At 46.8% G+C, this 25,424-nt stretch overlaps 2 protein-coding genes, 1 long non-coding RNA gene and 5 other non-coding genes across 8 annotated transcripts in view; 6 read left to right on the top strand and 2 right to left on the bottom strand.

Moving 5' to 3' along the window:
- Positions 1 to 403, bottom strand: part of rab42b (RAB42, member RAS oncogene family) — an 8,368-nt gene extending 7,965 nt beyond the window's left edge. Inside the window, 1 exon segment of the mRNA XM_061220244.1 lies at positions 1 to 403. This exon segment is cut by the window's left edge and continues 172 nt beyond it. Within this exon segment, the coding sequence (XP_061076228.1) occupies positions 1 to 46 (46 nt within the window). The 5' untranslated portion in view covers positions 47 to 403.
- A 6,915-nt stretch (positions 404 to 7,318) lies between these two features.
- On the bottom strand, positions 7,319 to 16,118 carry LOC133136453 (ras-related protein Rab-39A-like). Its single transcript, XM_061253940.1, has 2 exons — positions 15,787 to 16,118; positions 7,319 to 7,745 (listed from the first exon to the last, which is right to left on the bottom strand). The coding sequence occupies exons 1-2, from the start codon at positions 15,999 to 16,001 to the stop codon at positions 7,319 to 7,321; spliced, it is 642 nt and encodes a 213-aa protein (XP_061109924.1). The 5' UTR covers positions 16,002 to 16,118.
- Positions 16,119 to 19,305: 3,187 nt separating this feature from the next.
- Positions 19,306 to 25,422, top strand: LOC133121904 (uncharacterized). Its single transcript, XR_009708054.1, has 10 exons — positions 19,306 to 19,501; positions 19,753 to 19,859; positions 20,992 to 21,052; positions 21,475 to 21,588; positions 22,222 to 22,311; positions 22,774 to 22,835; positions 23,418 to 23,462; positions 24,010 to 24,073; positions 24,327 to 24,382; positions 24,905 to 25,422. It is a non-coding gene; the product is annotated as an uncharacterized LOC133121904 (long non-coding RNA).
- LOC133110652 (small nucleolar RNA SNORA16B/SNORA16A family) lies at positions 20,725 to 20,862 on the top strand. The gene has a single exon (XR_009704884.1). It is a non-coding gene; the product is annotated as a small nucleolar RNA SNORA16B/SNORA16A family (small nucleolar RNA).
- Positions 21,102 to 21,185, top strand: LOC133110643 (small nucleolar RNA SNORD103/SNORD85). Its single transcript, XR_009704881.1, has one exon. It is a non-coding gene; the product is annotated as a small nucleolar RNA SNORD103/SNORD85 (small nucleolar RNA).
- Positions 21,795 to 21,932, top strand: LOC133110649 (small nucleolar RNA SNORA16B/SNORA16A family). Its single transcript, XR_009704883.1, has one exon. It is a non-coding gene; the product is annotated as a small nucleolar RNA SNORA16B/SNORA16A family (small nucleolar RNA).
- On the top strand, positions 22,355 to 22,438 carry LOC133110639 (small nucleolar RNA SNORD103/SNORD85). Its single transcript, XR_009704880.1, has one exon. It is a non-coding gene; the product is annotated as a small nucleolar RNA SNORD103/SNORD85 (small nucleolar RNA).
- LOC133110687 (small nucleolar RNA SNORA44) lies at positions 23,086 to 23,216 on the top strand. The gene has a single exon (XR_009704892.1). It is a non-coding gene; the product is annotated as a small nucleolar RNA SNORA44 (small nucleolar RNA).
- Positions 25,423 to 25,424: the final 2 nt, after the last annotated feature.

Genomic DNA, 25,424 nt, shown 5'->3' with positions numbered 1-25,424 from the left:
CCAGCATGATGACCCGGAACTGGTACTGCCACAGCGACAGGTCCATGGCTGCCGCGGGTTCTGGTTCTGGTTCTGGTGAAGCGCCCCCTCCGGTGGGCACAGGGAGGGAGGGGGGGAGAGGGTTAGGCCTGGAGGATTTCGGGAAGGGTGTCCACCAAAGTTTCCTAGGCGAGCAGGAAGCAGCTCCTAGTCTGGAGAAGAATCCGGAGACGCTGCTGTAAGCGGATCCAGGAACGTCGGAGTGTGTCAGCGACGAGAAGTGCTCTCATATAGTGTGTGTGTGTATGAGAGAGAGAGAGAGAGCGAGAGAGAGAGAGCGAGAGAGAATGCCTCCCTTTCAGAGAGACAACAGAAGGCGAGTTCCTGGTGTGTTCCTCTTTCCAGAAGTGAAGCTGATAAAGTTATTTTCTTTTCTTTTTTGCATGTGCGATAGGGGAGGAGAGAGGGAGGGGGAGAGAGAGAGAGGGAGGGAGAGAGGGAGGGAGGGAGGGAGGGAGAGAGAGGGAGGGAGGTAACCGGAGGCATACTTTCTCCACTTGTTCTTGTTGATACATGACTGAGGGAGGAGTACTGAGAGAGTAAGAGAGCGAGAGAGAGAGCGAGAGAGGAAGGATTAAGCAGGATGATAGAGAAAGAAAGAATGAACGAATGAGGGAGAATAATCAAAGGTAGGTGTTTTCCCTAAGGAAAGGAGACGGTGGCGTATCAAGACTCCAGTTCTGGGGGTTTTCTGTTCTGAGCTGCTCGCTGAAAACCTCTTCCTGTGGAATAATGTGTGTTTGTGTATATGTGTGTGTATGTGCGAGTGTGTGTTTGTGTGTGTGTGAGTGTGTTTGTGTGTCTGTGTGAATGTGCGTGTGTGTGTGAATGAGTGTGAGTGTGTGTGTGTGTTTGTGTGTGTGTGCGTGAGTGTGAGTGTGTGTGTGTGTGTATGTGTGTGCATGTGTATGTGTGTGTGTGTGAGAGTGTGTGTGTGCATGTGTATGTGTGTGTGTGTGAGAGTGTGTGTGTGTATGTGTGCGTGAGTGTGTGTGTGCATGTGTATGTGTGTGTGTGTGTGTGAGTGTGTGAATGTGTGTGCATGTGTGTGTGTGTGTGTGTTTGTGTGTGTGTGTGTGCATGTGTGCGAGGTGGTGGGGGATTATGACTCAGGACCAGATTGCTGGTCTGATGACCCGTAACCAGGACGACCACACAAGCCTGACGCTGGGCATGTCTGTCTCTGTCTGGGTGAAAGCATGTAGCATTAAATATCAACTGTCACAATCTCTCTCTCACAGTTTACACTGAGTGCACTTTAACACAAGCACTGCTAGTGCCTTTAGTGCTGAATTAACACTACACTTAAAGGTACAAGAGGTAAGAGTGTTCCAAGACCACTGTAAATCCCTTCTTATCACTGAAAAAAGCTCACTGACATATTGCCTCACCCTCTGCCTGTGTTTATAGTCCTTAAATTCGGGTTTTGAAATATGCAGTTGACGGGCCGGCACTCTGTCCCAAAACTTGTATAACTGTACAATAATTCAAGCTCATTGGTTGAAAATTGGTTCTAATTGCCACAGCCGATGGCGTTTCAATGTCAGCGCGTTCACAGAGACGGGGTGGGATAAACGGTGTTGTGGTTTGAGGGTGTTTGTTTCTGCAATTCCTCTCTTCACCGTCAGAAGTCAGAAATGACCTATTGTGCCTTTAACATTTTCACAGTGGATTCTTACTGTCAGGGTGCACTGTGGGTAATTGGAGACCGTGGTTCCCAACGCTGTTCCCGGATATTCGCCATCCTGTAGCAGACCAGGGTTTGCACTTTTGAGAGTATTTCATTGGTTCCAATACACCAGACAAGCTCAGCAACAAAAAAAAATATTTGTAAAAAATGTTTTTTCTTTATTAACATTTTTAGTTTAATGTAAACAATGACATATTTGACCCAGGTGTTTTCTGTCAGTTTTCACAGCAAACCGAACAGAGAACTCCTGACTCATTCAGCGGTTAGGGATGTGTTGGAGCTGCTAATCGAGTAGAATCAGAGTAGGAGTGAAGTCAGGTGTGCTGTGTTTGGGTTGCTGTGGGAACGCACGGGACAGCGGAGCTCCAGGAACAGGGCTGGGAACACCACTGCTTGGGCATGCATGTGTGTGTGTTTGTGTGTGTGTGTGTGTGTTTGTGTGTGTGAATATATAAATATCAAAGATTACACTTTGGCTTAACATAAATAATATATCATATTTATTTTTTGTCTTACACCCCACATATGAAATCACAATGGAAATAATATCTCAGCGTTTATTCTACAGAGCCCAACGGGAAACCAAAGAGCACACAAAGTGACTGCACACAAGATACTCAACTCTTGCGTTTTGCTGAGAGCCCCCCCCCCCCCCCATACTGTGCTTCATCACAGGTCAGCTGTGTCCCCCCCCCCCATCCAACCACCCCCAACCAAGCTAAGCAAGGCTTCCCAGGCACATGACAACAAAAACAATAACAACAATCGTATTAATAACTGTCATTTTCATGCCTTTAAGATGTTCACTTTTAGTTTTATATTTCACTTGTATTACTTGGTAGAAGTTTTTTTTTTTTTAAAGCTTTTTTGTGTTTTTATTTTGTTTTTAAAAGTGACACAATTTCAAGTATGGTTATGAGTAGTATTTACTGTGTTCTAAAATAAAAACTAAATCACTCATATATACTGTAAAAAATTAGCTATATACAATAGCAGATATGTGCCTTTACAATCGCGATAAGATAATGTTATACGTGACGTTTTATTTTTGTGTTATAAAATATCAGAATTTGTTCATGAATTAAAATGAGGTCATTTGCAATGTTGTAAACCTAACACAAGAGGGCGCACATCTCTTACAATCTTAAAAGCTACAGGCTTCTTTGAAGCCTGTGTGTTAACCCTGTTCCTCTGCCTTGCCGTGGAATATGCAATTTAAGTGTCATTTCCAACACCCCAAACATCAAAACAAATGGGAATTCAACCAAACAATTGTTGCCACAAAGCAACCACGTTTCGGCCAAAATGATAATTTGGTTAAAATATTTATTTCTGGAGGCAGGAGGATGTTGGACCCTCCCGCTTCAGAATATCTCCAAAGACGGTGAAATAACATCACCAGAACATTACAGCAACGTGTTCAGAGGTCAAGAGCCGAGACACTGAGCCGTTTCCATGGAGATGATTTGCATACCGTCACTGTGACATCATACAGGGCTGAAGTTGCGGAACATGACCAGGATGTATGAAAATATCAGTATTTTCATAAATAGAGGCCCTGAAATCAACACAGCAGTCCCAGTAACACTTACAAAAAAAAAAAACATTCTCAAAGTGCCTTAAGTGCACTTTTTCTGAACTAAGTCCCAGGCTGTATACCTAAAGTGCACTTTCACTGTACTTTACTTTCCAGAAATGTAGATCACGGTTCTATCAAATCTACCAATTTAGGATACTTCGACCAGTTCCTAAACATTATGCTTAAAGTACAGTTCCAATAAATACTTAAAGTGGGCGAATTTCCATTTTATAAATTTAAGTCACTTAAACTTGATGTACTACTTTTGAGTAAGGGTATAAATGCTAGCCTGCTACTTTGAGCCTAATTTGATGAAACAATGCAATAAACGGGATTTGCACACAATATATCATAATAAAACTGTGTAGGCAGCTGTTAAATACAATACTGACCATTACTATGGCAAGCAGCTTGGCTGAGACAGCAGATTATGGAGGTTATGTTAGCCTAAAGACATCTACTGATCGCACTAATGACACTGGTGTGTAAAGCTGGTCAAGTGCAGATCAATTGGTGTGCCTCTCTCCCTCTTTCCATCCCTCGCTCTCTCCCTCTCTATCCCTCACTATCTCCCTTTCCATCCCCCTCTCCCTCTCCCTCTCTCCCTTTCCATCCCCCTGTCCCTCTCCCTCTCCATCCCCCTGTCCCTCTCCCTCTCCATCCCCCTCTCCCTCTCCATCCCCCTCTCCCTCTCCCTCTCCATCCCCCTCTCCCTCTCTCCCTCTCTCTCTCGCTCTCCCTCTCTCTGCACTCTTGCCCTCCCGGTGAGACTCCTGTCAGCTCTTGTTTTTTTTTTTTAAATTTATTATTTATTTTTATACTAATGGAGCACTAACATGCCCAGGCAGCCAACGACAGGGCAGAGACAGCCGGTATTATGGATCCGATTGGAGGAGTTGGCGGTGCTGACTCGGCTCTCCAGGACTGGGAACCCGGGCTCCGTCTGACCGGGAGGTGAGAGGAGCGAACAGGATGGAGAAACGTAAAGCAGGGCGGGAGAGCAGCTCTCCTTGCGTGGGAGGTCTTCCACACAGGTCGTCCAGCACGAGACGAGTGGTCAGTGGGTTAAAAGAAAGAAAGAAATAAAACTACTTCACTGACAGGCAGCAGAGGATTTCTGGAATGTTCTGAGAGTCTCCCAAAAGTCTCAGCTTCTGTGCTCCTGCAGAACATTCTAGCAAGACCCCTGTCATACCGAACACCCCTCTACTCCCCCCCAAATAAAACAGGGTGTGGAACAAGCAAAACACACCTTCCACTGAACATATGGCCTCTTCTGGGGACAGTAGTCATGGAAACCCTGGGAAACGGTCTCTCTCTCTCCCTCTTTCACTCTCTCTCTCCCTCTCTCCCCCTCTTTCACTCTCTCTATCCCTCTCCCTCTCTCTCCCTCCCTCCCTCTTTCACTCTCTCTCACCCTCTTTCTCTCTCCCTCTTTCTTTCTCTCTCTCTCACCCTCTCTCTCTCCCTCTTTCTCTCTCTATCCCTCTCCCTCTCTCTCCCTCCCTCCCTCTTTCACTCTCTCTCACCCTCTCTCTCTCTCCCTCTTTCTTTCTCTCTCTCTCACCCTCTCTCTCTCTCCCTCTTTCTTTCTTTCTCTCTCCCTCCTCTCTCTCTCTCTCTCTCTCTCTCTCTCTCTCTCTCTCTCTCTCTCGCTCTGTGGGAGGGGAGGCTTCATGAATACAGTGAGGCCTAGCAGTGGCAGAAGCATGGGTGTGACCTCACAGCTCAGTGCAATACAATGCGAATGGAATCTTGAACACTAACACAGTCCGACACAGCAAAACATCACATGCTGTCCCGGGAGAGCGGGGCTTCCCGAACACGGCCCACTTACTGGCAGGACGGGACGGAGCCGGGCGTACAGCCGGGGTTCAAAGGTCACCAGTCGAGCGCAGCTGCAGCAGCGAATAGCAGTGAGGGATTTCAGTGGCGTGAAAACGAAAGAGAAACTAGTCTTAGCGGGATCTTGGGATCTTGGGCAGGCACCACAGTGCTGTGGAAATACTGGTTGTGATTTATGAGCAGCTCGTTTCGTCGTTATCTTTTTTTCCGACTCCATTTTGAAATCCCGTTCAGCCCCGGCTCCTCGCCCTCGTTAGTGCGGACGGTTCCGGTCGGCTTCGCCTGCCCGGTTGGACTCGTCGAGAAGGGGAGAGCCGTCGCCACGGTAACCGGGTCAGACCCTGCGGCCGGCGACCTTCGGACCCCGGAGCGTGATTCCGCCGCGCTCGCTCGGCTTTCCGGAAACATCCGCGGCTCCCAGGGACAGGCCCGGGACGTGTAACCGCCGCCAGCGCTGCGCCCCAAACCCCAAAAGCCACCCACACCAAAACTGTCACCTGGGCCTCTGGAGGCCCGTCTCAGGCCTGGGGGAGCCAAACCCACAGCCTGCAGGCTCACTGCAGGTCTGTGAATGAGTGACAGGCCTCAACCGCGCCCACAAAAACCCGGAATCAACGTTCAGCTCACGACAGAAATGTGTGAGGAGTGCAGGTTGAAGACTAACTCTGTGGCTGAGATTTAACCCCAGGGCATCGATCCCCCGACATGATTCTTCCCTGTTTACCGGGTACCCTCTCTTCGGGGTACCCGTTTTTGAGACAAGAGTCCAGGTGCTGTTAAAACGCTGTGATTGTTTTTTACGATCGAGTCACCTGGCGAATACAGCGTGATCTCTGCTCACGGGCTACTCTGAATCACCTGAGAGGGTGACTGCAGTCCTGGCACACTCTCTATATTCACCTTTCAGTTGGGAAGAGTGTGTGTGTGTGTGTGTGTGTGCATGTGTGTGTGTGTGTGTGCGTGTGCGTGTGTGTGTGTGTGTGTGTGTGTGTGTGTGTGCGCACATGTTTTTTCTGAGTGAAATCTGTTGTCAGAAACAGAGTAGTCTTTGTGAGCTGATTGACTCAATCATTCATCTGGAGAAAATCTGGACGTTCAAATACTACCAGCCTGAATCATAGCCTCAAAACAAGACTTCACACGTCTATACCACCAGCCTGAATCATCCAATCAGAACAAGGCGTGACATGTCTAATAAACCAGCCTGAATCTGGCTGTGATCCCATAACTGCACAAAGTTCATGATAAAGCTGAAAAAGTGATCCTGATAGATTAGAGTGTGCTGTTAGACATGCGTGCGGTGTGTGGTTGAAGCGAGCAGGGTTTGGCTTGGGCGCACACAAATATCTAGTCACATTGCACAATGGGGGTGGGGGAATGATTTTTATAAATGTGAATTCAGATATGATGCTCAAGATCTTTGCGTCTGCGCAGATACTCTGGCCACCCCTCTCCTGTTGGTGTAATGGTACAGTCCACAGTACCTGGGGATTACAGCTCAGTGTAATCAGGTCAGGGAACTGAAGGCAGTCTGATATAAGAGGGGGAGCATCGTCGTACACTGATACCACAACGTCCCTGATCTGAGTCCCTCAGAAGTCCTATATTTCAGGGCCACCAGAAAAGGGCGTTAAGACTTCTCCCAACTTCAGTTTTTTAACCCCCAGAGGAAAAGTGCGTCTCCACCGGGTAACTGTCTCTCCCAACAGCGGCTCATCCCACTGACGAGCTCAAAGCCGCACGGCGTCAGGGATAATCCAGTGGGGTGCACAGGCCGGGACCCTGGGGCACAGATTAAGGAGCGTCACCCCCCACGGTCACATGGTCACATGGTCACATGGTCACATGGTCACAGGCCTCGGGCTCCTGAGGCCTTGTTGCACGGTGATGATGTCACAGGACAGAGGCCCCGATGCAGGATGATGATGACGACGACGTCACCTGACTGGCGCATCGGCGCAGTTACGGTGATGTCAGGGGACGGAGGCCCTGTCGCACGATCGTGACGCCGCAGGTCTTGCCGAGGCCTTGTCGCAGGATGATGACGTCACAGGACAGGAGGCGGAGCGCATACAGGGGTGAACGGCGTCCGGAAGGCGGGGAGTCGAAACACTGCAGGGGGGCGGAGGGGGGGGGGGGTTATGGGCGTGGCGCGGACCGACCAATCAGCACTGGCACTTGCTCTCGGGCGCGGCCTGCTCCTCGGCGGGCAGCAGGATCTTGCCGTTGAAGCCGCTCTTGACGCCGTCCCAGCCCTGCCGCGTGGCGATGTGGCCGGAGCGCATCAGCTCGTACACGTCGCGCGTCAGCATCTGGAAGGCGCGCTCCACGTTGCTGTTGCTCTTGGCCGACGTCTCGGCGTAGCGCACGCCCAGCGCGGCGGCCAGCCGCTCCGCCTCCTCGCGCGGCACCGCCCGCTCGCGGCCCAGGTCGCTCTTGTGCCCGATCAGGAGGAACACCATGTGGTGCGGCAGCACGTGCTCGCTCACCTCCCGGTGCCAGTCGCGCACGTGCTCGAACGACGCCCGGTTGGTCAGGTCGAACACCAGGAGCCCGCCCACCGAGTTGCGGTAGTAGGAGGTCGTGATTGACCTGCAGGGGGGGCGGGGGAAGGGGGGGGGGGGGGGGGGGGAGAGGGGTGGGAGAAAAGGCAGAAAACTGTGAATGTGACTGTGTGTGTCTGAGGGTGTGTGTGTGTGCATACATGGATGTGTGTGTGTGTGTGTGTGTGAGAGAGTGTGGGTGTGTGTGTGTCTGTGTGTGTGTGTGTGTGTGTGTGTGTGTGAGTGAGTGAGTGTGGGTGTGTGTGTGCATACATGGATATGTGTGTCTGAGTGTGTGTGTGTGTGTGTGTGTGTGTGTGTGTGTGAGAGGATGTGTGTGTGCACACATGGATGTGTGTGTGTGATCAGTTCATCACTGTATTGTCTCTACTAGAGAAACTTGTTTTGCTGCAAAGAAACAATGTAAACATGAGGCAGGAATAACGATACGTACACACCCGTCACCAAATTACATTATACAACAGAGGGCACCATTATAAAATATATGAAAATAATATTCACAGATACAACACAGAATGGTGTGTGAGATGGAGAGTGTGTGTTAGACCAGAGGTATCTGCAGTAGGGGGAACAGGACCCCACTCTACCACCAGACAGTCCGTCGACCCTGTTCAGCTGATCCATGTGGAAAAAGCCCTTTCAGACGCCGTTACAGAATGCTGCACACTATCACCAAACACAGCATGCTTACACTGCACACACGATCACCAAACACAGCAAGCTTACTATACACATGGGCTATGGTGGCAGATGGAAAAGCTAATGTATGAAATACAGGTAACAACGAACGGTGGGAACCACAACGTTTTGTTCACTTTCATATCACGCGTTGGTGATATTATATCTGTATTCCCTGGTCGGGGAATGTTTTCGCAAGGCTGTTAGCTGCAGTTACTCAGATGAGTCATGTAGACACACTTATGCTCTCCTGCATTGTAATGCATCTGCTAAGAGCAGGTAATGTAGTGCACTGTCATCATTATAGATAACCGTATCCAAACTAAGAATAAGAATGTGTGTGGGCTTGTGTTTGTGTGTGTGCGTTTGTGTGTGCTTGTGTGTGTGTTGGTGTGCTTGTGTCTGTGTGTGTGTGTGTGTGTGTGTGCTTGTGTCTCTGTGTGTGTGTGTAATAAGGGCCTTTTCGGGACAGGGTAAAAATTAAGATCAGTGGACATGAAAATCCGCTGATGCGCTTCTGGGAAACTCATAAACTCTTAGTTTAACGACAGCTGTTAAGCACCAGAGTGATAATCCTTCACACCTCCTTACGAGCTTCAGCCTTAGCCTAGCCTCTTAGCTAGCACAGCCAAGCTTTAAACGCAGGTGCCATCTTTAGCCTAGCCTCTTAGCTAGCACAACCAAGCTTTAAACACAGGCGTCAGCCTTAGCCTAGCCTCTTAGCTAGCACAGCCAAGCTTTAAACGCAGGTGCCATCTTTAGCCTAGCCTCTTAGCTAGCACAACCGAGCTTTAAACACAGGCGTCAGCCTTAGCCTAGCCTCTTAGCTAGCACAGCCGAGCTTTAAACACGGGCTTTGTGTTACACTGAGCAACAGGTACGTCCTCAGAAATAAAGTGACAGTGAAGATATGTCAGGAGCCTGGCGGCTGGGCTGGATCTGCCAGAGAGTTAAGTGGGGCACATGGATCCACGCGTGTGACGTGCCGGCTGCCGGGTTTGGGGGCCGTGACGCAGCCGTTTCCTGTTTGTCTAATGAAGCCGGGGTTAAAAGAAGCAGGTAAGGGGCAGACGCGAGAGAGAGAGACGCCGGGGGCTGAATGTTGGGTTCCGCGAACGGAATTTTAGCGATTTGTTGTGTGTGTGGAGAAGTGAAAGGTGTGAGTGGGTGTGTGAGACCCCGCCCGTGTTGGTTGACTTCCCCTTTGAGTGGGGTTCCCCCCCCCTCCTGGGCATGGGCTAGGTAGCAGGGGGGCCCTGAGTGGGAAACACTGGAGTGCTGTTTGGTCACTGGGGAGTTTAGCCGTGATTGCCTTTGTGTGTTGTGTGACGGGTTTGCGCTCTCCCTGTGCCGGGCTCTGGGTACGGGGGGGGGGGGGGGGGGGTTGGTGTAGGAGTAGTGGGGAAGTCGAAGGGGGGTGAGGTTGGTGCGAGTTTGTGGCATGCTCTGTGTTTTTTTAAATAATAAGTAAAATCAAGCTTTTGCCCTTTACCTGCTTCGTTCTGAGCTCCTTGTGGTGGGTGGGTTCTGCATGAGAACAATAGGAACCCGTGGAGGGGGCGGGAGTCAGCTGGAGCTTGTCCCGCTCCCGACAAATACATTTTTGTTCTTCAAGGTTCGAAATTTCCCAAATGTACCCTGCAGTAACATTCCCTTAGAGCATTTTCCAAGCAAAAAAGGCTGCATACAGTTAGTGAGCACTTTATTGGGTATTTATTGGACTTATTATTTTGACTTATTGGTCTCCCACTGCTGTAGCCTATCCACTTAAAGCTGTGGTGAGTTGTGCTCTTCTGCATAGCACATATGTGGTTATTTGCATTACTGTCACCTTTGACCAGTCTGGCCCTTCTCCTCTGACCTCTCACGTTAACAAATCATTTTTGCCCGCAGAACTGCTGCTCACTGGATGTTTTTTTTTTCTCACACCACTCTCTGCAAACTCTAGAGACGGTTGTGTGTGAAAATCCCAGGAGATCGGCAGTTTCTGAGATACTCGAACCACCCTGTCTGGCACCGACAATCATGACCATGGTCAAAGTCACTTAGATCATATTTCTTCCCCATGCTGACATTTGGTCTGAACAACAGCTGAACCTCTTGACCATGTCTGCATGCTTGTATGGATTTAGTTACTGCCACACGATTGGCTGATTAAATATTTGCATTAACAAGCTGGTGTACAGGTGTCACTGAGTTTTGCTGCCGAGGGCTACGATTTTATGTTTCTATTAGGTACTGTCCCAGCAACAAGCATTTGTACCTTTTTAGGCACTTTAATAGAAACATCAAACAGCATGTTATGTTGATATTTAGTATATTTTATTGTCGTTATCCTACAGAGGCAGATATTGAAATTATACTTAATTTTTTCCTATTAACAGGTTTCCTGCATTTCCCGACTTTGATCGAAATACAACAACCAAAAAAACCGTTTGACACCATTTGACTCCAGTGAAACTTTCGCGTCAGATCGGAAACGCGACTCGTACTGTGATGTAAGATCTGACGAGAGAGAGCGAGCGAGTCTCAAAACCGCAGACGCACTCCTGCTGCGCGAGAAGGAGGCGGTTTTTTTTTTCAACGCTTTTATTTAACCTTTTATATAACCACGCGTGTTCGCATCCCGTTGCTGTGTTTATTGCGGTTCGATTTTCGTTGTTAACAAGAAGTTCCAATGTCACAGCTGTTTTCACACCTGACCGACACATTCTGAGCTCTATTTTGCAGGAATAAATACAATGCTTAAAAGAACAAACATAGTCTTAGGCCCAACTCAGACATGCTGTTTTTTTAGTGGGTTCCCGCCCGCAGAGTGAAGAAATGGAAGATGTGAATTAGGAACGAGGAGGAAAATGAGAAAAGGAGAAGAGAGTTACAGTAAAAGAATAAAAGGGAGAGAGTGAAGAATAATTAATTAATTACAGAAAGTACAGAGAAAAGGAAAAAGAATATACAGTGGGGTCCAAAAGTCTGAGACCACATTGAAAATCTGGGGGGGTTTCGTGTAATCCTGGAAAGTTTAAGACCACCGAAGAGCAAGGAGTGCTGCACAATTCACAATCACCGGACCTCAACCGCATTGAACATTTACGGGGGTATTTGAAGACTGACAAAACCCAAGCAGTGGAACTTCTTATCAGACGCGTGAGTGGGTAGAAGTGTGCGGATTGTTTCAGGCAAACGTTTATTTTGGCTGTGGTAATACAAATTCATGGCCGATAAGGTGAAATGGTTTTCAAAACTGAGGGAGTTTGAGTTCTGCAGTACAATACAGTGATGTGCTCGTAGCGTTGCAGATGGGTGTATTGTATGGGCTCTATTAAAAGAACGAATAATGGGTTCGGTTCTGACACAAGCGAGGACTGGTGCACTTGAAGCACTAAGGGGCCAAGCGTGTTCACTGTTGCTAGAAGTACGATTACGGTTACAATCCTGTGAAGAGCCCGCCGTGGGATAAAACGCAGGAAGCAGAAGCGTTTACTGGCGTACTTAACCACGCGGACCACGAGCGAGGCGTGCGACTTCCTGTTCCGTGGAGAAAAATAGCTAGATCACAGCATTTGTGCAGTGCGTACCAGGTCTGTCAATACGAAGCGGAAATCCTTGCACCAGTTTTAGCGGCATGGTTACAACCCACAGAATGTTTTGGTGGAAACGGAAAAATCCTAACGATCCTAAAGGTCCCTTGGGGCTAATTTCCAACGGCGGAGACTCGTAAATACAGCGACTAAAATCGAAACGATAGCGACAAGAGAATAATATTGTTTAGGCTACACTTACAGAAAAGGCCCTAGTGCCAGATTGCCAGTCTATAAGATATACGTCAGAACAATAGGGAATTCAAAAGGTTGGGATTCTGATTAGTGAAAAACTGAAATTCAGAAACATTTCACTTCAACAGTTGACTTTACGCTTAGTGACCTGGGGCATGAATACCACTGAGGACATTTTGTTCCATGCACATCTCCGAAGCCTTTATCTAATTTCATGAAATCTAGGATAATTTTCTGAAATGTAAACCTAATCTGAACGCATGCACTCACTGAACAATTTATTTGGTATTTATTAGACTTATATTTTTTTACTTATTGGGCTTCTGCTGCTGTTGTTGATGTGTTGTGTGTTCAGAGATGCTCTTCTGCATACCAATGTTGTAATGCGTTGTTACTTGTGTTACTGTCACCTTCCTGTCAGCTTCCTGCCAACACTCTTTCTTTTCCTCTGACCTCTCGTATTACCAACACGTTTTTGCCCGCAGAACTGCAGCTCACTGCATGGTTATTGTTTTTCGCACCATTCTCTGCTAATTCTAGGAACCGTTGTGTGTGAAAATTCCAGGAGATCAGCAGTTTCTGACATACTCAAACCACCATGTCTGGCACCAACAATCCATGGTCCACGGTCAAGGTCACTTAGATCACATTTCTTCCCCATTCTGACATTTGGTCTGACCTCCTGACCACCTCTGCATGCTTTCATGCATTCAGATGCTGCAACATGATTTGCTGATTAAATACCTAATAAAGTGCTCAGTGAGTGCAGCCTGTGGCCTTCATACGCTTAAAATGCATCCTCCAAATGAACAAACTAAAGGGGGAAACCCCAACTTAACCTCTCGCGCTACCCCTGCTGAGTCTCTTGACTTCGGTATCTTTTAGGTTCTGGTTATGTCAGTGACCACTTTACTAGGTAGACCTGTAGACCAGCTTGTTCATGCAACTATTTACATTTTACATTTACATTTACATTTTAGTCATTTGGCAGACGCTTTTAATCCAAAGCGACTTACAAGTGCATAGGTTCTACCATAAGTCAGAGCATCACATCCAGAAACTAACAAAATACACAGGAAATGCTGTTCTAAACATAGTTGTCATCAGAATTTTTTTTTTTTTTTTTTTTTTTTTTTTGGGGGGGGTTAGACAAGGATAGGGATATCAGAAAGGAGGGGCAGGGGAAGTCAGGAGGGAGGACTAAAGTAGAGTTTGAAAAGGTGGGTTTTGAGTCTGCATCGAAATAGGGGGAGGGATTCTGCTGTTCTGACAGTGGTAGGCAGGTCATTCCACCACTGAGGAACCAGAACGGAAAACAGGTGTGAACGTGCAGCTCGACCGCCAGGTGCACGTAGAGAGGGAACCGTAAGGCGACCAGAGCTGGCAGACCGGAGTGGTCTAGCTGGGGAGTAGGGAGTGATCAGGGATTGTATGTAAGGTCAGCCAATCAGCCAATCATGTGGCAGCAACTCAAAGCAAGCAGACACGGTCAATAGGTTTAGTTGTTGTTCTGACTAACCATTAGAATGGGGAAGAAATGTGATCTATGTGGCTTCGACTGTGGAATGCATCCTTGTGCCAGACAGGGTGGTTTGAGTAGCTCAGAAGCTATCTCCTGGGATTTTTATGCACAACATTAGCTCGAGTTTACAGAGAATGGAGCAAAAGCATCCAGTGAGTGGCAGTTCTGTGGGTGAAAACACCTCATTAATGAGAGGAGGTCAGAGGAGAATGGCCTGTCAAGCTGACAAGGAAGGTGACAGCAACTCAAATAACCACGCGTTACAACTGCGGTGCGCAGAACAGCATGACTGAACACACAACATGTCAAATCCGAAAGTGGACATGTTAGGTTTTGTGTTTTCAGTGGATGGTATTCTGTGTGCGTTGTTAGCGTCTCCGTGTTTTTGTTACCTCTGTGCGCACCGTAGCCACCCTGTCAGTTTGTTTCACGTCATTCATTCGTTTCACCCGTTTCACTCCCTGATCGTTTCCCCACCTGATTCCCATTCCCTCTCGTTACCCGTGTTATTTAAACCCCTTTGTTTGTTCGGTTCCCAGCCAGATTGTTATGTGTTTATGCCATACCTTCCAGCGTTTTCCGATTGATATCTGTTATGCCCTGCTTTGTCCTGGACCTCCGAGTTTAGCTTACTCCGCCTGTCCACCCGTTTCTGTTTTTCGACTTTTGTTTCTGGATTGTGTTTTTGTCTGATGAGCCCGTTTGTTTTCGACCCTTCGCCTGTGACCGCTACTACTCTTTGGATTACCATTGATACATCTGTTTGCTGGAAATCTGACCTATTGCCTGCACTATCTATTACGAACTGCCTTATCCCTGCTGTATCTGTTTGCTGGCTTCTGACCTTCACTTGTTCAAACTGCATTGAGAAAATAAAGACTTTGCTAACTAAATAATTTACGTTGTGGTCTCGCTTTTGGATTCCCCGTTCTGAGCGCCTGATTGGACGTGGTGATACCTAATAAATACATAAAATACTTAATTAATTGGTTATTGGGTGTATGGCAGGGAACTGAACAAACAAATGGGTTTAAATAAATTGTAGGGCGGTCTGTAGCGTAGTGGTTAAGGGAAATGACTGGGACACGCAAGGTTGGTGGTTCTAATCCCGGTGTAGCCGCAATAAGAGCTGTTGGGCCCTTGAACAAGGCCCTTAACCCTGCATTGCTCCAGGGGAGGATTGTCTGCCAAAATGCCAATAATGTAATAATGTATGTTGTTGTGCTGTGCAACTGGTCATCCAGAGGTGTTAAAGGGTCGCGATGAACAGGTGTGTTTGAGGAATGACTTTCATCGATGGCAAAATATCATCCGAGGAGGTCACCACTGGTCCCTATTTGAATAAGCGTTTTTTTTTGCCGCTGTTCATAAGGAGGGTAGGCTATGCTGTTGGGTAATTGCCTTGAGGTGTAACGGACGCCTCTGCTCTGCGGTGGAAGGGAGAGGGGGGAGGGAACGAACGTTTCCCCTCTCCAGTACCCAGTGGCTCGCTTAATATGTCACATTCCCCTGCGAGCAAGAGCCACGCTACTAACCACTCATTAAGCAGGAAATAAGCCTGGAGTTAAGGTTTTTACAACTGAATGATTGGGTAACACCCAAAAGACCTAACGTATCAGCGTGTGTCAAAATTGTACACTGTGTTTCTGCAGAGGACAGATAACCCCCGTCCAATCCCTTAAATTACGCGTCTAAATTAGCCTACATATGTTGTCAATGTATCTGTTGTAGGCTATCTGTTACCGACAAACAAGACTTACTTGACAATTTCATTGAGCGCTAAAGGGCTATACTAGTTCGTTACGAGTCTACTGTACGGTTCACAATTGCAGTCAGTGCCTTGGTGCTGAAGCGCGCCGCGCGGAATACCACTGCATTTTGAAGCGAAAGTGCAGTGACCTCATTTTTACCATACACTTACTGTAGGCATTCACACCTTGTCTTTGAAAACAAGACATGAAACACGCCCCTGGTGTGCAGATTTTCCAGATTAATAGCCTACATCTAGCCTATGTCTTCCCCTCCTTATACGCACAGGTATGCAGCAGCACATATCTTTACGCCCTGGTAGACAATATAGAAGAGTGTGTCACCTGAACCTCTCTTGGCCGGCGGTGTCCCAAAGCTGGAGCTTAATCTTCACCCCGGGTTCGATGTCAAGCGAGCGGGCGTAGAAATCCACTCCGACCGTCGGGTCCGCCACATCGCTGTACACGCCGTCGGTAAAACGTTTGAGCAAGGACGATTTGCCCACCGTCGAGTCCCCTAGCAAGATGATCCTGAACTGATATTGCCACAGAACATCCATGGCATGACTGTGCCGACACACACGCAGGTAAAACGCGCAGACGAGCCGCGTACGTGCCGCGTTCAGACTGACAGATTGCCAGGTTGTCCTGGGGCTGTAGGAGACGGCTGTGCGCGAGAGAGCTGCAGTCATGTGATAGGTTTTGATACGTCTTATCTCCTGAGGAAGGTGGTATAGCCTACCTATTGGGGAAGTACGAGCCCTGGACCACTGGAAATGTATTTTCTGATATTCAAGAAAGCGGAAAAACTAAAATGAAAAAAATCGTATCTGTTCTTCAAGACGACTTAGCCTATACAATATGTAGGCTATTATAGGTTACCATTTTGATAATAAATTGCTTCAGCACATAATATCAGTATCGTGCACGCGCAAATAGGCAGGGCAGTGCATAAAATGTACCTATAGTCTACCTTAATGTTCAGTAGGCATGTCTGGTGTGGTTTTGAAGTGGTTATGTGTGACTTGTGCATTCGTTCATCCGAATACCGAGTGGATCTTTCTGCAGTCGTCCCTCCTGTCAGAAAGACAGGGCTTACATTTCGCACCTCATTATCGACCCTGCGTGAAATTCTCCTCTGAATCCCCTCCAAGTGAAACTGGGTTTAACTTCTTGGCTTAATCATTACCAACCTACCAACTGTTTCCACGTGATTTGATTGCATTAAATATCTGGTTACATGATAGTATTTGTGTTAAAACACAAGGCTTAATGCGTCTGGGAGACGATTGATGATGTAGGCTACTGTATGCTACGTAGCCTATTCATGTTACCATTTGCATCTTCCGCAGCGCTTGACTGTAGACCGAAAGATTTACATCCATTTTGTACAGACCTGTCAGTCAGTCTCTGCTATCACGTGGTGCAGCGGCACGCGCTTGTGAAATATAAACTAGCATCCAACGGTCGGAAGGACTAGTGGTTATAACTCGGCTTCTCGCACCGTTCTGTTACACATATTTCCTTTGGTTTCTGTTTTTTGTGAACAGAGGTTCCCGTTTATCAAGAGATTCCTGGTTGAAATAAAGAATTAAAGTCGATTTCGTGGGTGTAGATTGTGATTCAGGTGATATCGAATGATTATCTGGGGTGAGATGAGAAAGAGCAAAACTCAGTTCATGGCTTAGTGTGGGATTGGCAGAATACAATCTGAACAGAATCAATAACAACTATATCAGCCGCCTTACTCATAAGGATATTGATACACTGCAAAGCTGAAAAGTGCATTGCTTAATATGATATTTAGGCATACCACATTGACTCTCTTCTGACTGGCTGACTGGTTGGGAGACTTTAGTTGCTGTAGGCTAGTAAGGGCACTAAACTAATGCGTTGCACTTTCTGTGGTTGATGTAAAGGAAATACTGCCCCCTACTGGCTTATCAGCCACACAAGCAGAAACTTGGTTTGTTTCATTTAAAGGAAGTGTGTTATCTGTGTTTGAGGTCTAGACACCTTAGGATACAAGTGTTCATATTTTGGCCTTTTGTTGAAAAACGTGTATAGAACTAAGGAATTATAGTCATAACGACACACTCTATCATTGCTGGTCATCAAATTATTTTCCAGTCCTGTACTATACTTTGAAAGCTGCTTGTTTAAATAGGTTGTATATGGGCTTTGCTATGCCTCAACCACTGCTTACTAAACACAAACGGTCACTTGCACTTCAGCTCAGAACATGAATGGCCTGCTTCACAAACATGAGCATCGGTATTACAAGTGATAATGGGGTCAGATAAGGACTGAACCCCTGACCCTTGTAACCACAAAAGGAGCATATTTGGAAATGAGCATAAAATTGAAAAGGTTGTATCTGCTTGAAGCCCATTCACCTCTTTGAATCTTTGAAGCTCAATATCTCAAAACCACTCAGAACACAGATAGAACTTTGTCATTCTGAGGTCACAAATAGTTTATGGAAGAACTCAAATCACAGATAGACTATAGGGTGGACTGCAATCAACTGCTCGTTTCCCTCTCTGACACATACAATCACTAATGCAATGTTCTAATGCAGATATACTCAAATCTTACTGACCTTTTGGGTAACATTGGATATAATGCACAGTGAGCACTTTGAGCAGTAAAAACAGGCAAAACTTACCCTGCCGCACCCTAACACAATCCATATCCCCTGGCGTAGAGGCGTGTGCTAGTCGCAGTGTGTGAGGAGTTAAAAAAATGTAAAAATAAATGGACTAAATTAACAACAGAGATCATTCTTTCCAGAACATACTTACAAATAATAAAGAATCAAAATCATATACATAATGCCAGGGGTAAAATAATAAGTTACATTTATTAATTATAAATTGTGTTTTGACTTTTTGTAAAAAACCTCAAGTGGAACAGTTTAACTTCATTGAGATAGTGTACACAATTTGGTTTAACTTTTGACATTTTTTTTTTATGAAAAAGATATTTCCCCATTATAAATAGTTGCATTATAAAATGCATAGTAACACTGAACACATCCTGTTCAACATATAGGCTAACATCCCACCAAACATTCAATCAATTTTTTAGCAGTGCTCGGTTTTCTGGTCAGATAGTTTCATAAATACATCAAGAAATATTCTACAGTATGTTACAACCCAACCTCTCCCATGGAGCATGGGGGCACAACCGCAACCTAAAACAAATTACTAAGAAACCAAAGTCCTAAATCACAATACAAAAAAAAAAAAAAACGCTTCACAAAAGAATGAAAAACAGGAAAACAAAATCATGGCATAAACCTCTTAACTGAAACCATAAACCACACCAGTCTCCAAAAGGCACCTTCCTAACTGCCTCTTCACAAAATCTCCAAAACCTTTCTCTCCTAATTGCAGAAATGTCCACCCTTTATTCTTTTGGGGGCAGCTGCACATAATTGCCAATCAGTTAATTAGTCACCGGGCTGCACCTGAAGGAGCCAGCCACATGCATGCAGGGGGACGTAACAGTTTATTCAGTGGAAAACCAGATTGGTTCCACAACTTCTTCCAATTTAAAAAGTTTTCTCAAAAAGTTTAAGCAATCATGCTCAAACATTGCGGAGACAAACTGACAATCATTTTGTGAACATAATCAAATAGGCATATCCCTGTCCACAAGGGTAAATAAAAAATAATAAAGAAAAAACTAAAAACATTCAAAGAAATATTTTGACCGGGTTTCTCTGTTGAGCCTGTGTCCCTTCCAGGAGGGTGAGCTATATAATGAGTTCTTTCCAATGCTCCACCCCCCATTTCTCTCTCGCCAGCGTCCTGTTCGTATTAAAGTCCACCACAGCACCGTCTTGGAGGAGATGTTTTAGTGACGAGGTCCACAGTTGTCTTTTGGTAGATCTTGAAGGTTCTCGTCTCCCACAGGACCTGCTTCACGATGTTGACAATCCGCCACTGACGCTGAAGCTCGGCTGTTTTGAGTCAGGTAGGCAGCAACCTGTTCGGGGAGACAGAGGAAACAACGCGGACACGGACCCGCCTGGCTACATACAGTGGAAAACCAGGTTGATAATGGTTTTTTAAACTAACCCAATTGTTCTCTATTCATATTGAATATTTCCATGACATGTTTTACAGGGTAAATCCAATGTATCGTGTGTGAGTTCTGCCAGAATCTTCGATTTATAACTGGCATCAGTTTACGGTCGTGAGATGTGGACTTTAAATGTAATCCCGTTAGTAAAATTTCATTTGCGCATAATTCAGAATCTTTGCCATCATTATAAAAAAACGGACCTCATTTCCCATCATGCAGTGTTTCCAGTGAACCCCCATTAGCCAATCAGTGAGAAGAACACTGCACTTCATAACGGAGGCCGGAGCGCTTTACGTTCTTTCCTGTTTGTGCTGGGACCTTGAATGGTAGGATGATATATTGCTCTCCACGAAAATCTATGAACATCGTGTTTAATGTGTACCTTAAACTAGTTTTTACCATACGGTAGTAATGTGTTCCATCTTAAATAGTTAGACGTGTTTACATTTGTGTGAGATTTAAAGTGGAACGTCTGCAAGATTAGTTTAATTCTAGCTGGAGACATGAAGTCGTAAGGAGCTTTTGGTTGCTCTGCGAGGCTGTATTTAACCAACCCACGAGGGAGTTTTCTAACGATACAAATTATTTTTCAAATCGATAAAAAACTTTAAATTGGTATGTTTCGTATTGTGGCTTACGCCGTAGTTAAATAGCTACTAGTTTTTGTCGCCCGTACTGTGAGACTTGCCAAAGCCTGCTAGCATCTTGTGAGATTTGTCTTCATGCTGTTGCACGAAAAAGTTACGCGTTTTTCCAGCGACATTGAATTCTTGTAAGACCATTATGGTATTCTCTGAATGACTCTTGAGTACTAGGAGTTAATTTAGTATGGTAGTGTTAAGGAACTACCCTTTTTAGATTCGAGGATGAACTCCGGTTGGGTCATGCATGTTATAGTTGAACAAGCTTAGGGATGTGATTTTTTTCTTCACGGATAATCGAATACCTACTCATTTGCTGACTAATAAATGTCTGTGGGACAAATGTGCTTTTATTGCCAAAAATCCCAACCCGATTTGCTGTCGTAGTGCAAATGACTTAAGTCCCACTTCCTCGTGACATTTAGGGTCTGAAATTATTTCTTGATTGGGAAGGAACATCCATTGCAGCAACCTAGCTCGCCTCAGTATAAATTTGAGATGTGGAAAGTTATTGCTTAAAATTAATGCTCTGGTTAGGCGTCTGTAGGCTGTTGGCCCTTATCGAAGTCACTCCCATTCTCCTGTGGTGGGGCGTGGTCAACAAGGAGCCGAAAGTGACACTTTTACCGACGGTCGCTGCTCAGTTCCTATGGTAACTGTGACGGCAACATTAAGGAAAAGGACATGATTTACAATCTAAACGATTTTGTGGTTTTTTTTAATGTAAAGGCCATTTAATGTCTCCACAGCAATTGTAGGTGGCATTTACTAGTTTGATCCATTCTGGTGCGATTACTGATGCCTTACTTTCTTTCAGGTAACCAGCAACTCTGTGCCGCTGGGTGAAGATGAAGAGATTTGAGAAGGAGCACAGAACTGTAAGTGGCCCTTGCTTGCAATGGAACTACGTTTCCCACAATGCCCAAGCCTGGCAGTGATGACACGCTTGCCCTCACTGAGAGCTTGTCTCGATAATGAGAACCCCATAGTACTCAATTTATCTGAGCCAGGCTTGATATAATTTTGTGAATGGCAGAAGCTTTTGAGTTTTAGGTGCAATGGCTGTACGTTGAGACGTGTCCTAATCGTCTTAGGACTTTGAAATTGGTCTGTTAAACAGAAGAGTCTATACGATCGTGTTCTTTCCAAGTTGGAAGACCATTGTCATTTGCGGGAAAGGACGCCACACCTGCTTTGCTTAGGGTTAATGTTAGCGAGAGCTCTGCTGTCCTGCGTAAAGGTTGGCTTTTAAAATGTACTGTGGCGCCACCTGCTGTTCTAAAATGCTCCTGCATCTTAGGTGTCCAGGGGCCCAAATGGAGAGGCTTATGACTTGCACAACTGGCCCTCGAACCACCTGCTGGGACCCCTGGCCCTCCCCTGCAGGCTGGGGAGTGTGCCGTTTCAGGAGAGGGTAAGTTAGGCTCGGTTGTTTTCTACTATGAATGCTGGAAGTTCCTCAATTGTAGCTCCTCAAACACGATCTCTGGCCGTGACATTTATGGTCCGGAAAATTATTTTCTGATTACCCAGGAACGCTCCCATTGCTGTAACCTAGCTTGATTTAAGTATAATATCCGGGTAGATTAAACGAATGCTCTGTTTAGGCATCTGTAGGATGTTGGCCCTTATCGAAGTCACTCCCATTCTCCTGTAGTGGGGCGTGGTCAACAAGGAGCCGAAAGTGACACTTTTACCGACGGTCGCTGCTCAGTTCCTATGGTAACTGTGACAGCAACATTAAGGAAAAGGACAGGCCCCTTGGGGCCGGTGGCAGTCTCTTGTGCTTGGAGGAACTCGGGCGTGTGCTGGTTCTTATGAAGCACTTACTGGTTGTTTCCTAAAGTTTTATTGATCTCTCCTCGCCTGGTTTCGCCTGATTTTTAATTGCCCAAAACCAGCCACCCTGCTTTCCCAAGCTCGAGATCGAAGGCCGACGTTAAACTTCTACATCCGGCCACCCTTGCTTTTGGGTTGTCATGACTGCAGGTTTGGTTGGTTGATTGCTCTGCTCTGGATTGATTGCTGATGCCTTGCTTGCTTTCAGGTGCGAGGCGTGAATACGGCTTTGTAGTTTCCCCCTGTGCGATGAAGATGAGGATTAAATCATTTAATCCCAGGCAAGGAGTACAGAAATGTAAGTAGCCAATAGAACTACATTTCCCACAATGCCCCCCAAGCCTGGCAGTGATGACACACTTGCCCTCACTGAGAGCTTGTCTCGATAATGAGAACCCCATAGTACTCAATTTATCTGAGCCAGGCTTGTGTCAGGAGTGCTTTTGAATAGCAGAAGCTGCAGTGGCTAATGGTTTGCATAGTGCTCAAAGTCCTTAAATAAAAGACTGCATGTACCTGCCTTCAGGTCTGTTTACTGTGTGACAGCAGCCCGGAGCCTTGTCCATCAAACTGTACATATGACTCACTTGGCTTTGACTAATTTGACTGCTTTTCATAATTGATTCACGGACTGTGTTGTCTCTGGTCTGTACCCAGACCTATGCATGTGGATAGGAGCACATTTGCACTTAAGTGACTGCTATTGAATGTAAGGGATGGTAGTTTGTTGGTGGTGTTACTGAACGCTGCTACCTTACAGGGTTGGAGTCCGGCAGTGCTGCAGTTCCCAGCCCTGACCTGAGGCTCATTACTCTTCCTAAGGTGAGGCTCTTCGAACTTGAACAGCCATTTTGTTCCTAATTTGACAGCGCAGGCCGGTTGTCATGGTGACTGCTGCAGTTCTGTTGCCTGGGTAGCTGATTGCCCTTGCCCCCCCCTCCCAGTCTTTTCCAGAAAGGGCCGATTGTTTTAGCCCAGCGCTACAACACCCGGCCCTGCTTAAGGTCTTGATTTTGAGCATCTTGATTGGTTGAATCGGGTGTCTTTGTGCTGGCCTAATGTGACCTGTGTAATGCACGCTTTCCAAGGATCTGGGCTCCGTCTGTAGTCCTGGGTTCTCCAAGAGCGTGCCAGAGAAACGGGGAGACTTTGACTGCCTGGGCTGAACAGTGCCTGCGGCGGTCACTCTACTGTCCGACACCCATGTCTACCTGCTGTACACCTGTGCGCCAACACCTGTGTACCTTTGCGCTTTTCTACCTGCTGTACACCTGCGCGCCAACACCTGTGTACCTTTGTGCTTTTGTCCTGCCCCTGAATGCACCTTTACCTGCCAGTGGCCTGTCCTGCCCTGTGCTCCGTCTGGGCGGTGTGTGAACCGATCTTTGTGTTTGTTCCGTCCAGGCTTTGAGAACCGAGGCCTCCAGATTTGGTTGATCGAGCTGCCAGGTGAGCCCTATAGGAACACCTGGGGGGGGGGGCGGGCGGGCGGGCGGGTGGGGGGGGGGGCGGGCCTGTGATTTTGTGATCCTGGCCTTAGGCTCGAGCAGTAGCCAAGCTTCCAAGGGCCAGGGTTCTGGGCGTGGCCCCTGGCTCTCGTTGGGCGTGGCAGAGCAGAGAGGAGGTCGTCTGACTGTGTGGGCCCAATACCGTGCCTTCTGCATGAATGAGACACTCCCACAGGCTGCCTATCGGCCAATCGGCATGAATCTGCTGACCAATCGGAGGCCCATCTGGCCGGTTGGCACACCTGCTGGCCAATCGAATGCTTTCTAGTAATCTAAAGCTTCCATTCGGCTTTGTGCATGGGTAAAAAATAAAATGAGCTTCTTTATGTAGTCATGCGAGATGTTCATGTTAGATTTGCGCTGGTGAATGCAGTTTGATTGAATTGATGCCTTGCTCTTAATCATTGTCCCACCTTTGAATGCCTTTTTGGAATTGAATGACTAACATCAGATATCCAGACTAAAAACGGTTACTGTTGTACTTGTAGGTGAGAGCCACAGTTCTTCACCAGAGTGACTCCCCGCTATGGTGACGTGATCCCGGCATATGTGGTACGTTATTTTTATTTCTGTGTGGCGTGACTGTTGGGTGTGGCTCTCTGCACTGGTCTGTGATGTAAACCTTCAAACAGAACTGGACTGAGGAGTGACAGTTGCGGATATGGGGCTGAGACCAGTGGGGGGGGAGTTTTGTTTAAATTATCAGCGCTTTGGAACTAAAATGCCACATTTCAGTGATGGGTCTAGGATGGTTGTGTACCTGTAGAGAAGTGACTGCACTGACAGGTGTCCCTTCTCTCCTCAGGTCATGGAGGCCATTTTGAGGGCTTTGTGTGGTCTCTGGTCCTGGGAGTGTGCTTGGTACGTATACCTCTGGAAACTAGGCCGGGTACCTGAACCGTTTTGGGTTTTTCGGACCACAGTGAAACGCTTCCAAAGATGCGTGTACAGCCTGTAGCTTGTGATGGTGACCCTGGTCTAGGCTGCGTTTGGGCTGGGAGCGCGGTGTGGCCCGGTCGATGATGAAACCCTTAACTGAAAGCGGACTGTTGGATGAGGCTTGCGGATATGGGACTGAGGCTGAAACACACCCGTCTTGTTAGAACTGGGTCCAGTGCGCGATCGTTCTGGATTCAAAAACCTTTTCTTTGCTTTACTGACCTCGGCTGCTGCTTTGGAACCCATGAAATGCTCCAAGTGCAAACGCCACCGTTTGGTATTTGCACTTGCAGCTCCGTTGCACCCGATGAGAACAACCGAGCTCAGAAAAGTATTTGAATCCAAAGGGGAGAACTAATATTAAAAAATAAATAAAAATAAAACCCAGGTCTGGTCTAAGTGGTGGGCCCCTTTCTCACTAGTTTTTCGATTTCCCGTCCACAGGTGCTGTTCCTCAGACCAGCACACCTGCCCGACCTCTCTGTTCTGCTACCTCTGGCCGCCTGGCACCTGCGGTCTGTTCTGGCCCCATGGTGGTGAAATGACCTTCCTGTGGATGTCAGAACGGCAGTGTCTGACCACATTCAAACGCAGACTGAAGACTCCATCTCTTCAGGCTGCACCTACCCCCCCCTACCTCTAATTTACCCATGTTTGCTGTAATTATCACTTCTAGTTGCCAAAACCGTTATTGCTACTACTTGGCTAACTTATCGGGATTATTCTACAAGGGTTAGTTCTCTGATCACTCTTGCACTTGGCACTGTACTTCCCTCTAGGGTTTTCGGCGCACTTGTCCCTGGTTCTGATTTGCAGTTGATTGTATGTGAACTCTGGATAAGAGTGTCTGCTAAATGACTGATGTAATGTTGCTGGGTGGCAATTTCCTGAAATGGTTCAGCCTTCACTGTCACTTCACTTCACAGATCAATGGCACTCATAATAAACACCAATAAACCACACA

The sequence above is a fragment of the Conger conger genome, chromosome 1 (genome assembly GCF_963514075.1).
Source record: "Conger conger chromosome 1, fConCon1.1, whole genome shotgun sequence".
Taxonomy (NCBI): Eukaryota; Metazoa; Chordata; class Actinopteri; order Anguilliformes; family Congridae; genus Conger; species Conger conger.
The sequence above is the reverse complement of the archived record's forward strand: the minus strand, read 5'-3'. Positions and strand labels throughout refer to the sequence as shown.

What these genes read in the sequence shown, in the direction of transcription:
- LOC133136453 (XM_061253940.1), bottom strand. Translation starts at nt 16,001, where the DNA reads ATGGATGTTCTGTGGCAATATCAGTTCAGGATCATCTTGCTAGGGGAC. An exon ending in GCCGGCCAAGAGAGGTTCAG is followed by an intron (nt 7,746 to 15,786) that starts GTGACACACTCT and finishes CCCCCCCTGCAG; the next exon opens with GTCAATCACGACCTCCTACT.